The sequence below is a fragment of the Clytia hemisphaerica genome, unplaced genomic scaffold (assembly GCF_902728285.1).
Source record: "Clytia hemisphaerica strain Z4C2 unplaced genomic scaffold, Clytia hemisphaerica genome assembly, whole genome shotgun sequence".
NCBI classification, from domain to species: Eukaryota; Metazoa; Cnidaria; class Hydrozoa; order Leptothecata; family Clytiidae; genus Clytia; species Clytia hemisphaerica.
This window is the reverse complement of record NW_027103748.1, coordinates 295073-310000: the sequence shown is the minus strand read 5'-3', so window position 1 is coordinate 310000 and position 14928 is coordinate 295073. Positions and strand designations below refer to the sequence as shown.

At 34.4% G+C, this 14928-nt stretch overlaps 1 protein-coding gene across 3 annotated transcripts in view; it reads left to right on the top strand.

Moving 5' to 3' along the window:
- LOC136805405 (rRNA N6-adenosine-methyltransferase ZCCHC4-like) overlaps positions 1-14928 on the top strand; it is a 55541-nt gene that overhangs the window by 1233 nt on the left and 39380 nt on the right. For all 3 annotated transcript variants that reach the window (XR_010846395.1, XR_010846394.1, XM_067061984.1), the window contains exon 2: positions 6327-6472. Coding sequence is in view for 1 of the 3 variants with exons in the window: in XM_067061984.1 (XP_066918085.1) it covers positions 6327-6472 (146 nt within the window). In the remaining 2 variants the exon portion in view is untranslated. The remainder of the gene's footprint in view (positions 1-6326; positions 6473-14928) is intronic.

Genomic DNA, 14928 nt, shown 5'->3' with positions numbered 1-14928 from the left:
AATGCTTTGTAAGTGACTTAAACCAATTATATAAACTTATTCCAACAATTCTTTTAAATACAAAAATCAAAAAAAATTTTTGACCAGTGGGTATGTCTTATATATCTAAAAAAGCCGCAAATTACCCATTTTATGGGGTGGTGTACCCCTTTTTGAGCACTAAAAACAGTTACTCCACAGTGGAGTAAGTAATGGTGGTGGTGGTGGTGTGACAAGTATTTTCCAAAATGGCAGTTACTCATCATAGTGTCATGGAGTAACTGCATGACCCCCCCCTGTTGGGACAACTTCTGACCGTGTGGGAATGAAATTTCTCAGCAATATCATACCTTAAAGCTGCTTAAAGCTTAAACTCCTATATAAGGTTTAGAAACTAGGCTAGTCTTACCTGTTTTATCTTTCCCTTTACAACAATACAATGCTGACAAGTTGACAAAACACATTGACAAGTAATCCCTGTGTGAGACAAGTTTATATCAAAATCTGCAACAAAAACAAAAGTGGTCTCTTCTACTGATTGCTTCCCGGTGCTCCTTTGCAGCTGTTTATCAAATTTCCACCAATGAGATTTCCGCTTTTCAAACGACCCTTCTTTTTGGCACCTGTGGCCTTTCATTGCCTTGCACGACGGGTAGCTGTAGAATTCCACCCTCCATATGTCTGTTTCAATCCGTGATCCTATCCTAAGGCTTAAGTTTTTTTTCATCTTCAATTTACTGAAGAAAGCGGGAATTTGATCGAGAGTTAGATTGTCAGCAAAGTGCCATAAAAAGTCATGGAATAAATCTAAATCTTAAATATTTTCATTTTGAAGAACTGGTGCAGTGAAACATGAAAAAAATTTCGTTTTTTATTGGTTGAATCAAAATAGGGGATTTGGAAAACTCTCTATGTTTTGTTTCTTGCACAAACCCCTGTAACTATGGGCAAGCACCCCGTTGCTAAGATGCTGACTCGAAATCGAATATGAAACCACTGAAAATGAAAGTAAAATAAGCCTGACTATTATATAACTTATAATAACTCCTATAGGAGTTTAAGCATATATAGACTGTCAGATCTGTTATCTTTACGCGGGGGTGGTTTCTATGCGTGCGTATGTGCTCATAGCTCTTTTCTCCACTTGCATCAACTAAATCATAGAAACCAGGCTCTTGCTGACATATATTCATCTCATTGCACGGGCTGTTAGATAGAAGTCCCTTGGGAGAGCAAGACATTAAAAGATGATGTGAATGGTTAATTACTTTTGTCAGATGCAGCTTTTCTAGACGTATCTATTTTTGTGATATATGAATGACAGAAGAAGTGTGGTTGATAAACTTGATAAACAATCCCATGTTTCGACCAACAGTTCTAAGTTAAAGCAGTTGACGCTACATGGATTTCATCAGAATTTTCCGACCTTCACTGGAAAAAAAATTTTTCGGAAAAATTACAAAAAGGAGCATCATCCAGAATGGCCCAAAATAAATACCAAACCAAGTTTAACGAAAGTCTTTTATTATTCTCAGCCTTATACAAATCATTGAATTAAATCAACACAAAACATTATACAAATCTCTACTTAAGGTAGGCATTGTCTCGTCTTAGTTACTTCATGCGCTTTTGATATTTTGAGTCCACACCTACTTTCATGCTTTCAACCTGTATAAATCAATCTGTATCAGACTGTCTCCATCACTCTAATGCGTTTTTTGGGATGCAAATTGGGATGCAATTATAACTTCTAAGAAATTTAATGAAAAACCTTTTATTTTTCCAAATTTTCGCTTTTTTAAACATTTGAAAATTTTTGAAAACAAAATGGCAAGGCGAAAAAAAAAACATGTAAGTTTTTCCGGAATGCGGGTGGAGGAAAAAAGCTCCAATGTAGCCGGCTGGAAAAAATCTTTTTTTGCTATTTTTGATCACAAGATCATTGAAATAGAACTTTAAAGATAACTTTTATGTACAAACAGTATGAAGTAAGCATTTTTCACCCGGCCGGAAACACTACATTTTTTATTTTCGCCCAACCAAAGCAGATCTTATAGTTTGACCATAACGCCGTGTCAATTCAAGACAGAATTAAGTCCATTTTTTGAAAAATTTCAAAGTTTGAGTTTTTTTCGTCGCTCTTGTTGTTATCAAAGAAATTCATTAAAATAAATCTACTGCCAATTTCATGAACAAATTTTATGACTCAAAGTAATTAAAAAAATCATTTAAAAAGAAAAACATTTGAACGTTCGATTATGGGAGTGTTTTAAGTGAAAAACGTTTGACTATTGGCATAATTAATGTTTTGTTTTTGCCTCTAGGTATATAATAAAACATTTATTCAATAGGTTTTCGTTGGTTATTTGATTTATTAACCCTTGGTGATGTATATTCAACTCGGCTGCGCCTCGTTGAATACCTGTTACATCACTTCTGGTTAATAAATCTCAATAACCAACTTTTACCCATTGAGTATCTGCTTAATATTGAATGATAATAATGTCTTGCTGGATAACAAGTCTGACACTAAAAATGTATTTTTAATTTCGCCTAGCGAAACTATTACTTTAGTCGTCCGTGTATGTATGTATGTGGCGAGATATTTTTTGGGGCGAAATAATGGTGTATGGGCGTTTTATTCGGGTGTACTACGGCCAATATCATAAAGGTGGACTCTCTCACAAAGATAAAAAACAGCGCTTTTCTTAATAATCAAAATACGATAGCGTAAGAAGTGTAACCAAGCCTTTGTAAACATTCATCTTCATCATGAGAACTTATTTTTTATGGCTGCTTGATTGCACATGCTTTTAAAACTTGCTGCTACTTTATAAGTTTTTATCATATTTTCTGGTCTTTTGTAGAGTATTTAAAGAGGTTTATTATTCGTTTACTACTAAGTATTTTATGTTTGTGTAGTTAGTGAATGCACCAATAAATTGATAATGCTCCGTAAGTAGTACAAAAAGAGTTAATCTGTTAATTTTACACAACAACAACACATAACCCTCTACTTCACTAAAACTACAAACAACACAGGTATGATCTTTGTTTCCTTTTTTCACCAGATAGTTATGTGTCAAATGTTAACCATTTGTGACAAACAGTCTGCTTTAGCAAGTATTTCCAGGTATTTCCTAGCAGCCTAGAAATCATGTCAATTGAAATTCAGCAATTATTTTCGTAATCGAACTCACTGTCGAGCTATCCAACAAATCAAACGATAGCTGTTCGATTACCGAGCCTAATTTGGTAAGACAATTTTTTGATTAGTTTGCTTATATAAGTTTGATGACACTTTTTTTATCTGATGAAGTTTGATTGGCGTTCCATGAGTTTGGATTAAGAAAAAGTTCCAGCTTTTCCTCCCCGATGTCAGGCAATGATGTCAACCAAACCCTATCAAACCGATTATGGTAATCGAACCATCAAATTTCATTGAACGCAATCGAACTATAGGTGTTTGATTATCGAACCTAATCGAACAGTAATCAAACTTTACCGGAAAATCTTCAGTTTGATGTTTGATTAAAGTTAAAGTACCGTTGTTTTGTATGAGATTCCCATTTCCGCACTAAGATTCTCTGGAATGTTTCCCCTATATATATTTACGGGATAACCAGCAAGAGATTGGGGAGGGTTTGTTTTAATGGGATGTAGTTAGAGCAGTTATAAGGAGTCATTGTTGTGATTTGCTAGAAGGGTCATTAATCGATTACGAATAATATTGATTCTTTTACTGTTTTTAGCACTTACTACTTTTACTGGTGTGTAAAAATTTATTTTATGATTTTGAAAGATTTACGGGCAGCCTAGAAATAATTAATTTTAAAGGTCTCTATTATAGCATCAGAAAATAATTGAAAATTGAAAACAATTGCATCACTTTTAGTGAGGTTTAGTCAATTTGTATCTGGTGGGAAAATTTGAGTGACAGGTGGTTAATAAATCCCCATATTCTATCTTGACCGAAGTCTGTAGTTACAAGCTTTTCTTAATATATTTTATATGGATTATTGTGTTGAGATTTTGAAAAATTTTAATCTCAAGGAGTATTATTTCTTTAAAGCTTAAAGGCGGCTAGTTTTTACCCTGCCATTATTTCTAGTTCAGAAGCTGGAGCTCAACTACTCAATTGCTTTTTGCCTTTAATGGTATGGGGTCAACTGATGCTTGTCTGAGGGGTAGACCTGCTGTCCAGGGGATTAGACCTGCTTTCTGTGGGTCAAAAGTCACAGGGTAAATTTCCAAGAAATGTTATTCTTTGCCACGGCATGACGTCACAATTGGGGAAAACAGAACACTGACTAAAGATAAATATGTGTAATCATTAAACAAAATCTTTTAGTTAGTTTAACCATAGTGTTTGTTTTCCCCTCGCAATAATTAAATCTTATTGGTTGAAAAGTATATCACATGACTTTCCGTTGCAAAGAATACCTTAAGGGGATAAATTAATGCGAGAATAAATTAATGCGGAATAAATTAATGCAAATTTGGCCCTAATTCGCATTATTTAATTCCGCAATTCCTAACATTGGTCAATTCGCATTAATAAATTCTGCATTTTTAATAATTTTGCTGTGATTTTATCATGAATAAAGTTTAGGTGTCATTCGCATTAATTCATTCCGCATTAATTTATTCTTGCATTAATTTATTCCCTTAAGGTATCCCCCAACCCCCCCTTACAATATTCTGCAATATTAAATTTTTTTCTGGAAAGCCCAATGATTTTGATGGTGAAGCGCCATCATTCATATCAGAAAGAAAGTATACAACAGATTTTTTTGACTACTGTAGCTATTTTCTCAATTTTAGAAAAATTCTACTGTTTATAGAAAGAAGTTGATATAAACTTTGGGCAAGTGAAAGAAGTCTTATTACAAGTGACTTGTTATCAAAGCACAAAATGAAGTTTTTTCAAAGAATGAAAAGTTCATTTTTTCTTCTTCATTTTCAAAAAATTTAAGATTATTTTTCCCAAGTATGTTGCAGTTCTCTGATTTTATTCTGAAACATTTTTTTAGGAAACTTTTTGTTTTTAATGGATTGAGATTTTGCAGAAGAAAACAGGGTATCTACGACCTGTGTGTACAATACAATGTGTATATTTTGTGTAACGCTTCACTCAAAATCCTAGGCTTCTGCTCATCCTCTAGCGAAAAAAGTTTCTTATAGAAGACTTCCTATAGGAAGTATAGGTCTGCGAATCAGACTATCAAAATCCATAATGCTGCCGGAGTCACGTCACGTTTCACGCGTCTTCGTTGTTGATGTTCAATTATTATGCGAAATTTTCGACTTTAAGTCGTCTTGTTATAGTTTTGATTCGCACTCATTTCACATTTTTGATTTATTTTGCACATTGTATCGACGTCTCAAGCTTAATTCGGGGTGGTAAAATAAGACATGAAATCAAACTCGACTGTTTGTGTTCAATGGTTTTTTAAAGAAACTGCAACTTAAGTTTCCAGTTATTTGAATCATTTCTATTTCAGACATTTATTTTAATTTGTTCTGTTCAAAATACTATGGTTTATCAGTAAAAAATCAAACTCTCTTGTTATTTTTAGGATTTTCAGTTTAATTTGCGGTGTTTTTATATATTGATTTCTAAACGATGGTATGCTGCGCCAAAAAATATTGGCTTAGGCTGTTAGGGATATTTGCCATTACTTATTATTGCCAGTAAATCTGTTACTTTTAGTTTATTAACTTGTTCTCAACATCCCTTCATGAAATTCTTTTGCGAAAGTTTTTTTGGCCGTAAAAATCAGATTTTCTTATTTGGAGAAGTTCCCTTTTGTCATTTTTAGAGAAAATGAGCATTTCTTGCGATAGTTTTTATTTGTTTCTTAAAATTATTCTTTTAAAAATCGTTGAACCAGGGATTTTTCTAAGCACTTTTTTATGTCTGTATACGTAATCTAAGATTGAGATTTAGAAATTCAATCCAAATATTTTCTAGCAAAATGTATTTTTTTTTATGTTTACAAGCGACATAACTAATTTATATCCATAACCAATATTTTTGGAAGCTTTTCCCTCTGAATTCCTACCAGGACTTTACCCTGGACCCATTGGGAGCCCCCATCTTCATGGATACACAGCTTCGCTTAACTCAATCTAGATTTACAAAAACCCTGGATTAGTTTTTTTCAGCAACTTATTGGGGCGTTTTTCTTTCTTCTTTTTCTCTATTCTTCTTCCGCAGTCCTCGTCGGATAGGTTCGATAAGCATTCACTTTTCTATCTCAATTGGACACCTTCTGGACACTAACATTTTTTCAACAGTTCATACTATGGTAAAATGATCGGTAATTTTACTGTTTTGTTTTAAGGACCGACACTACTATTTGAAAGATTTTACGGTGAAGGAGAATCAAAGAAGTTCTACGCATGCTCAGCTTGTCGTGATCGTAAACAATGTTCTTATTTCCATTGGCAACATGAAAGGTTCACAAAGATTCAATTGGATGCACAAACAGTGAGTTTATTTTCAATTATTCATGTGTATTAATAATAGGAGGAGGGAAGTTCAGAATCAATTATTTCGGAATGTGCAACAAAATATGATTTTAAAGTACTTGGAAACTCCCTCGACTATTCTGTATCAATTGTAATGTTATATATGTCCTTTACATTAGTGTTTTCCCCCTTCTTGAGAGAACTCAAAGTGAATATCAAAACTAGCGATTTTCAATATAAATGAAATGGAACATCAAATATTATGCTCCTAGAATATTTTTGGAACGTTTCTGATTGTTCCTTTTTAAGTCTCAGAAGGGAAGTTTCTCACGGACAATCCTTTTTATTTTTGTTAGCAATTAGCTCAATTGAAACGTTTTGAACTACGAGACGTTCCTATACAAATTTTTAGTGACTACCATGATTTAATGATTAAAAAAGCAGAGAAAATCTTGCACTTTTTGGAGAGATTGTACATTTGCAAATTTTAGATGGGGCTTCACCATGTAGAAGGACTTCGATGGATAGTTTGAGAAGTAAAAGTGCAATTTATTCACGAAGTCCTCCTTATGTCTGTATTCTGTGCATCTTTTCGAAGACTTATCTCAAATTACAGATTTCTTCGATTATCTTATTATTGAAACTTCACTGCTAATATTTGGAAATTAAAAGTCGGGTAAAATTCTTGGACAGGTTAGAAAAGAGAGAAAAGTTGAATTTAAGTCACTACCCCAGTATGCTAGCTCTTATTTTAGACACTTATTGACATTTGTAAAAGATTGTTAAGTCATCAAGAATGGCCTTCCCCTATACTGTAGATAGTGGATTTTTTTATTCATGAAGCCATGACCAGCTAATTTTTATTCATAGTCATACATTCATTGCATCTGTCAATGCCATGACAACGAGCGTTAGAATTGTGAAATTATTTCTCCTTTGAATAATTTAACTGATTTCAAATTAGGAAAGTAAACGTTAGAAGGGAAGCAATGAAAATTAATGAAATGGCTGAATATTTTTTCTCAAAGTGAAAAAATGTTTTGTATAATACTTTACTTTGTTGAATTAAACTTTGCTATGTCGTTGGATTTTGCTCAAGTCAATTTGGGTGACTCGATATTTTTGAAGCCAGCACTGGGGTATGGAATAGACGTGAATCTAAGAGAAGGTTTATCGGGCTGGAATAAGTCTTTCACAACTTCGAATCTGCAAAAGTGTCCAAATCAATGTCATTTGAATGCGGAATGCAAGTCAGCTGTTTATGATGCAGATGCAGGCGTTTGCAATTTGAAGGATGTCAACCGACTTTCTCCAAACGCTGAAATCACGCTGAAAGATAACAACTTTGTATTCTATGGCAAACGTACCGTTCCTTTTGAAAGGGTGTATAGAACGTTGGTTCGAAATGCATTTGATTGTAAAGATGTTTACGACAAAGGGTACAAGAAAAGTGGAGTTTATGTTGTTGGTTCGTCAACTGTAAATCAATATCATTCACTTTTGTGTGAAATGGAGCTTGCTGGTAAGATACCTTTATTAAAAGAGAGTTTTAATAATTTTTCATAATCAAAGTCCTCCGAACCGCCGTGACAGTTGCATTTTAAAACAATGAATAGACAATACTTCGCTCTCCACCATTTCATTCGATGTTTATCCAGAGTCTCTAATAATTCCATCCGTTTCAAAATTCTCAGTCCATTGGATTATTTAACACAGGAGTTCTTTGCATGATGGGGAATACTTCTAATTTTAGCAGATATACAATCAGGGGAAATAATTCAATTAGGTAATATATGATCGACTTGCTATTTTCATTTTCAATGAACTTTCCCATGTCAAATAGAACAGTAACGTGAATTAGAAAAACCCAGTTGGTCGAAATTCATAACCCTCTGTACTCACACGAACTGACTTGAAATTGCTTAATAACATGTTTCTTCTATTTACAGTATCGATTTTTTATTTTATTCTATTTACAGGAGGTGGGTGGACAGTTCTTCAACAACGTGTCGATGGTTCAGTAAGTTTTGATCGAGAATGGGTGGCCTACAAACATGGCTTCGGTACTTTCAATGGAAACTTCTGGCTTGGAAACGATCGCATTCACAACTTAACGACATCAACCATTCAGAACGAATTGCTTTTTGACTTGACCACTCTAGATGATTCGAAATTTTATCCTGCCTATGACAACTTCAAAGTGGATGGAGAAAATGAAAGATATAAATTGACCGTCGGTGGTTACGTCAATAAAGAAATGACAGGAGATTCTTTTACGTCATCAATGGCTGATTTATTGGACTATCACAATGGAATGGAATTCAGCACAAAGGATAGAGATCATGATACCAAGGCTGACCAGAACTGTGCTGCGACCAGAAAAAGTGGTTGGTGGTTCATAGGCTGCTGGAGGGTCAGTCTGAACGGTGTGTATGGAGAATCTGACACCAAAGCCATAGGTTGGGACTTTCTCACTAACCCAACTTCTTCAGTTCACACTCAACGCTTCAAATATACGCGAATGTTGGTCAGAAAGAAGTAACAACCTGCGGTTACAAGAAAGTGACAACCCATGGTTACAAGTATAGCACGAGAAGTGCTAAGCTGTAATGGAGTAATGTTTAACCGCTGTTCACCGAAAGTTTCTGCCAATGAAATTATATTAACATTGATTTTCCTGTGCTCTTGCACAGCAGACGAAACATTTCTGATTTCACCAACCAGGTTATCTTTATCAACAAAGCCAAGTCCCTTCTCCATACAGGCTGTACTCCCTTGCACATTATAATTTCTAAAAAATTTAAGAACTGATATTTTTAATTTTTCAAGATTCATATAACTGGCATTTATTTTACTTTTTGTTAGGCTGACGAATGATAGGGTTGCTCCGATCATTTCTGTATTCTACGTGGGCGAGGTTTTTAGCAATTTTAGTTTACCTTTTATTTTTCCTCGGGCCGTTCTAGGAATTAGTTTGTACTTTCTTTTGTGTCTGGACAATAAGTCTTGAAATATCGTTTCGACCTTTAATGGATAATCAGATGGTTTGAGATCCTCAGACTGTTTATTTCTTCATGGTTAAAAGAAACCTTTTTGCGTAAAGTTCTAAAGTCAAGATGAAAAACAAAATTTTCTAGCAATTATAGGTCATAAAATTTACATAATTGAACGCATACATATACTTATTCCAAAAAGCTCTAGAGGATAAGAAGATACCGTTTTATTTAAATCAGGTTTCAAATCCCTAATGATTAAAGATTCTTTTATATAAAGCTCTTCATCAGTTTTTCCTTTTTCATAAACCTTCATGTTCTCTAGGGACACGTCGAGCCCAGTTCTAAAAAGATGTCTCGTTACAGCAGTTGGTCTTTCAATATTTCGATGCTCCTTGTACCGTGTCACAATATGTCGTTTTGTTTTCCCAATATAGTAAGACTCGCAATCTGTACAGTGCACTCCGTACACAACAAATGAACGTAACCTTAGAGGTATTTTATCTTTGAAAGTAAACAGATTTGAGAGTCGAAACGTAGTGCGGAAAACGATCTTTAGGTCAACTTGTGGGTAGGTCTCAGCTAATAACGAAATTAGCTGCTTATGAAGAACGTCAGATAATTTACCATGAAAAGGTAAATACAGTTTCACTTCTTTCTTTGCAACAGTAGCGACACTTTCATTTTCATCACTAGACTTCATTTTTTGTACAAAATTCTTACACATTGCTATCAGTAGTTTTTCAGGATACTTATTTTTAACCAATGATCGTTTGATAACTTCCCAGTCACTGAGAAATAGACGTTCGTTGGAACAAATCTTCCATGCCCTACTTAGCAAATTCTTGATTAAATTGATTTTGTATTTCCTTGGAGTAAAACTATACCAATTTGTATACACTCCGGTATGAGTAGGTTTGTAGTAGGTACTTGTTAAGAATTTACCATCTTCTTTGACGATCTTTGTATCAAGGAAGGGGCTGACAAAAGCGAACGTATTTCGTATTGTGTATTAATTCGTAGCATATGGTGAAAGAATCTTAGCAATTTCGGAAGATAGTTTATAATTGAATGCTTTCAATCATGTAAATTTTATGACCTATAATTGCTAGATGTGATTTTGAAATTTTGATTTATTAACACGTTTTTGCTTGTAAGCTAACATTTGCTTGTGATCATGATATAAGAAGTATCGAAACGTCAAGGATGAACAAAATTTTGTTTTTCGTCTTTACTTTTTTTTGAGAATAATCTGGCCCAGAAGAAAAAAAATTAAGATATTCTTAAAAACCCATTTTTAGATATTTTCAATTTGTCATATCTCAACTTTGGATGGAAAGCAATTGGACCAACAGATTTGGAAGTGTTACCTTGAAAGGAATTCAAAAGATGATATATCAACTCTTCCGATTATCCCTTTTAAATAAATCTTGTATTCTGTCACTCGATTTCTTAAGGTCGCCGCCGCGGATTTTTTTTCCGTCAACGAACGAAGACCTACGCTAGCGGCCGAATACCTTTAAAACTTTAATGCGCGGTTTTCCAGCGGCCGAAGACCTACGCTAACGGCCGAAGACCTACAAATTTAATGTGCAATCAGTTTTCAGCGGCCGAAGACCTACACAAACGGCCGAAGACCTGCAAAACTTTGAAATTTGAGAATCTAAATCTGAGCCAGCGGACGAATACCTTTCTTTGCCGCATGAAAGTTTTTCGCACCAAACTGCCGTTCAAGCGATAGATTTTTAATATTTCGTGAAATAAATTCTTTCCGTGATAAGTCACATGAAAATATAATGGTACTCTTGTAAACATGGAGAGGGATTTGATTGCTGATATTTTTGAAGAAATCGAATCAAAGTATGAAATTGTTAAATTTTCTTGTGATGAAAATCATGAAAGTGATATTGATATAAAATGTGATATATCTTCCAGCACAGAGCTCAAAAACTTTATTGAAACCTACTCAAAATACACGGGTGAAACCTTGAAAATTAAACACGAAAAAAGATCACTGGAGAGTATCTATTCGGTGCGAGCGTTTTATAGATGCTACCACGATACAAGGTACGAAAAGACAAGAGATGTCAAGTCAATATTGGAGAAGAAACCAACCAAAAGATTCAGGAATACTTTTTGTCCCTTTCAGATGTCGGTTAAGATTCTTAAAAGTGATTCTAATGAACAACCAACTCCATTAGATGCACCATAGATATAGAGCATAAACACAATCACCCCGTGAATTCTCTCATGCTTTAAGCTTTAAATCGATTTCAGAGGAAACGCAAAATGATATCAAAAGCTATTTGAATCTGGTATGACTCCTTCACAAGCATATGCTGAGTTTCTAGGTGAATTTCGTAGGAAATGTGCTACCGACCTCGAATTTCATCATAAAAAAGCTGACCGTAGCTGTTGTCCAAGACGCTTTGACTTCAATGTGCTGTATGCAAAATTTTGTGTTGAGCAGTTTGGCGGAAAGAATGGTCCAGATATGTTTGAATTATTAGAAGAAAAGATTCAGCTGCTCAAGGAAGAAGACAACGATATGCACATCGAATACAAAATTCATGACAGAAAAGAAAGTTCATCTTTGATCATTGCAATCTTGACACCTTTGATGAACCGAGTTCACAGAAAGGTTAGTTCTTGTATCTGTATGATGCCTTCAAAGCAGTTTTAAAGCAAAGTTGTACATTACAGTGTACTTACTCGCTTACTCAAATCTCACTTTACATTTTGAAATAATCTCAAATGTTGTGTTTAGCATTTTTCAGGGTTTTACTATATTATAACACCCTGTATCACAGAACCGGTGGGACCCACTGGAAAAATCAGCCAAAAAATTTTTTCGGTGAGAAAAATACCCTGAAATTTCATCACCATCGGAAAACTACACTGAAATTTTGGCCATCCCACTGGATTTCTTAGTCGTAAAACAATAGAATTTGAAATCTCCCCATTATAAGCACAAGATTTCGACTTTAAGCTTCTTCATTTTATCTCCATTGGATAATAAATTCTGAGGCAAGGGTGTATTATAGCAATTTATAACAGTGTATAATACCTATTATATTGTAGCCATCTAAAACGTTGATATATACATATCTCTCTCATCAGGTCAGACAATCGTCGAGCTTATGTTTATCGACTCGACTTCAAATTTGGACGAGCACAATCTACGTTTCTTTCTGCTTTGTACACATTCAATGGCAGGAGCATTACCTTTAGGTATTATATAACAGATTTATTTGTGGGTTTGTTTGTAGTCTAATTTGTTGTTATAACCAAATAAGTAAGAGCTTCTTTGAGGGTCTAAGGATATTTTATTGTAAGATTGAAAAAGCAGAACCTTGAATAGTTATTCTTGTATTCTTCACACAGGAATTTTGATAACAAGTGATGAGCAGGAACAAACACTGGATGAAGCCTTTTCAATGTTCAAGGGTCTTTTACCCGAAAACTCCTTTTATGGATCGCAAGGACCTCAAATGATAATGACAGATAACTTGTATCTTTGCACGTTCCACATTTTACAGCAAGTTTGGCGGTGGTTATTCGAAAAAGAACACCGAGTTAGCAAAGAGGATCGAGTGGTCATAATGAAGTATTTTAGATCAATTGTGTACGCCCAAACAACAGAGGATTAGATGAAAAATTTGAAGAATTTATGGAGTTGGACATGATTGAACACAATCACTCTTGTAAAAGTTATTTTGAAGACCTTGCAAAAATCGAAAGGGCCTGGGCTCTTTGTTATCGCAAAGATGCTTTGACTCGTGGATCACATACTAACAATTATGTTGAAGCGCAATTTGGTGTTGTTAAAGATGGCATTTTGCGAAGACAAAGACAATTCAATGTGAATATGCTACTAGATAAGCTGATGAGTGAATTTGAACAACACTTCAAAATCAAATTATTGTCAGTGGCAGACGGAAGTTTTGATGGTACATACAGCAGCCGATATGGAGGAGGGAAATACCAAATACCAGGTGAGGAAATCATTTGAATCGAAAATGAATGTTAAAAGAAATCCCCTATCTATGTAATCTCTTTTTCGGATATCGTTGATTTATGAATGAGTTTCCAACGTATCTTTTGTTAAAATTATGCTTCTTTTTTATTTTTCCACCCTTTATCCTTATCAATTTTAAAAGTCTCACCCTGGAGATATTCTTTCGTTTTGGTCGATTTTCACTCTGGTATTCTTATAGGGACCATTCTTATAAAAAAGTGTGTAGTGCACTGAAGACACCAATGGATGGTTTAACACATAAAATATCTGTTTCTTTTCTTTTAGTTGACTACAATGTGGATGAGAATGTTAAAAAATTGGCAGCAAATCTTTTTACTGTTGCTAGCAGACGAGATTCAAATACCGTCTATTGTGTCGATACGTCGATAGGTCGATGTGAATGCCCTCAAGGAATGAATGGTTCAACTTGTTGGCATATTATGGGAGAAGCCAATATATAGGGGTGGCAGGGTTCATTTTTTAATAGAATTATTAATTCTGAAAATTTGCATCGAACTTATGGAAACTTTGGCATCGATAGTTTTGAAAATTCCAAAATAATTTTGCATGTTACTATGACAAGCCTTAATGTGTCTATGCTAAAAGTACTAGCATTGTTACTGTTACTATGGAAATTTTGGAAATTTTGCTTCTTTTCATGTAGTACACGTTTTTTATAAGAACTGAAATTTGGTCAAAACTAGGAATAAATTAAGAACAATGCGGGCCTCACATTTCAGAAACAACTAAGGAAGTACTGCATTTAAAACCATTTTAAAGTAAATGGGTAGTCTTTTTTCCAAATATAATGAGCTTCAAAGAAATTTTATAATGTTTTTTTATACATAATGTTTAGTTATTGCTGCTGTGTTTCTTCTTCTTGTGTTGCTTTAGGTTATCTTTACGACTGAATGGCTTGCCACAGATTTCACAAAGAAATGATTTTGATTTTGTGTGTGTTGAAATATGTCTTTTCAGCTTAGACGGGTTTTCAAATGCCATATCACATTGTTCACATTTGTGTTGGCGGATGTGTTTTGCGTTTTTGTGTCCTTTCAAGGCTTTTTCTGACATATATTTGTTACCACATTCATCGCATTTGAATATTTCACCACATGAGCTGACGTGTTCTGTCAGTCGTTTCAAAGACGTATAACGTTCTCTACATATTGCACAGGGCTCCAGCTCTATCATACCAATCTTTGCCTTTTCGTTGTAATCCTAAAACAAAACCCGGGACGCCATGAATATAAGCTATAATCGAGCTATACTCTATTAGTAGGGAAACTGACAAATTAGCCTATGGTTCAGGTGGGACCAAATGGACCAAAAGGAAACAAAAGATTTTATTTGTCAGGCTATCTATTATCAACTGTTGATTTATAATCTCAGATTTAAGATGGACCAATATTGAAATATATTTCCCTTACCTCTCTTTGGTCTGTTTCCAGATCTCTCCAGCTA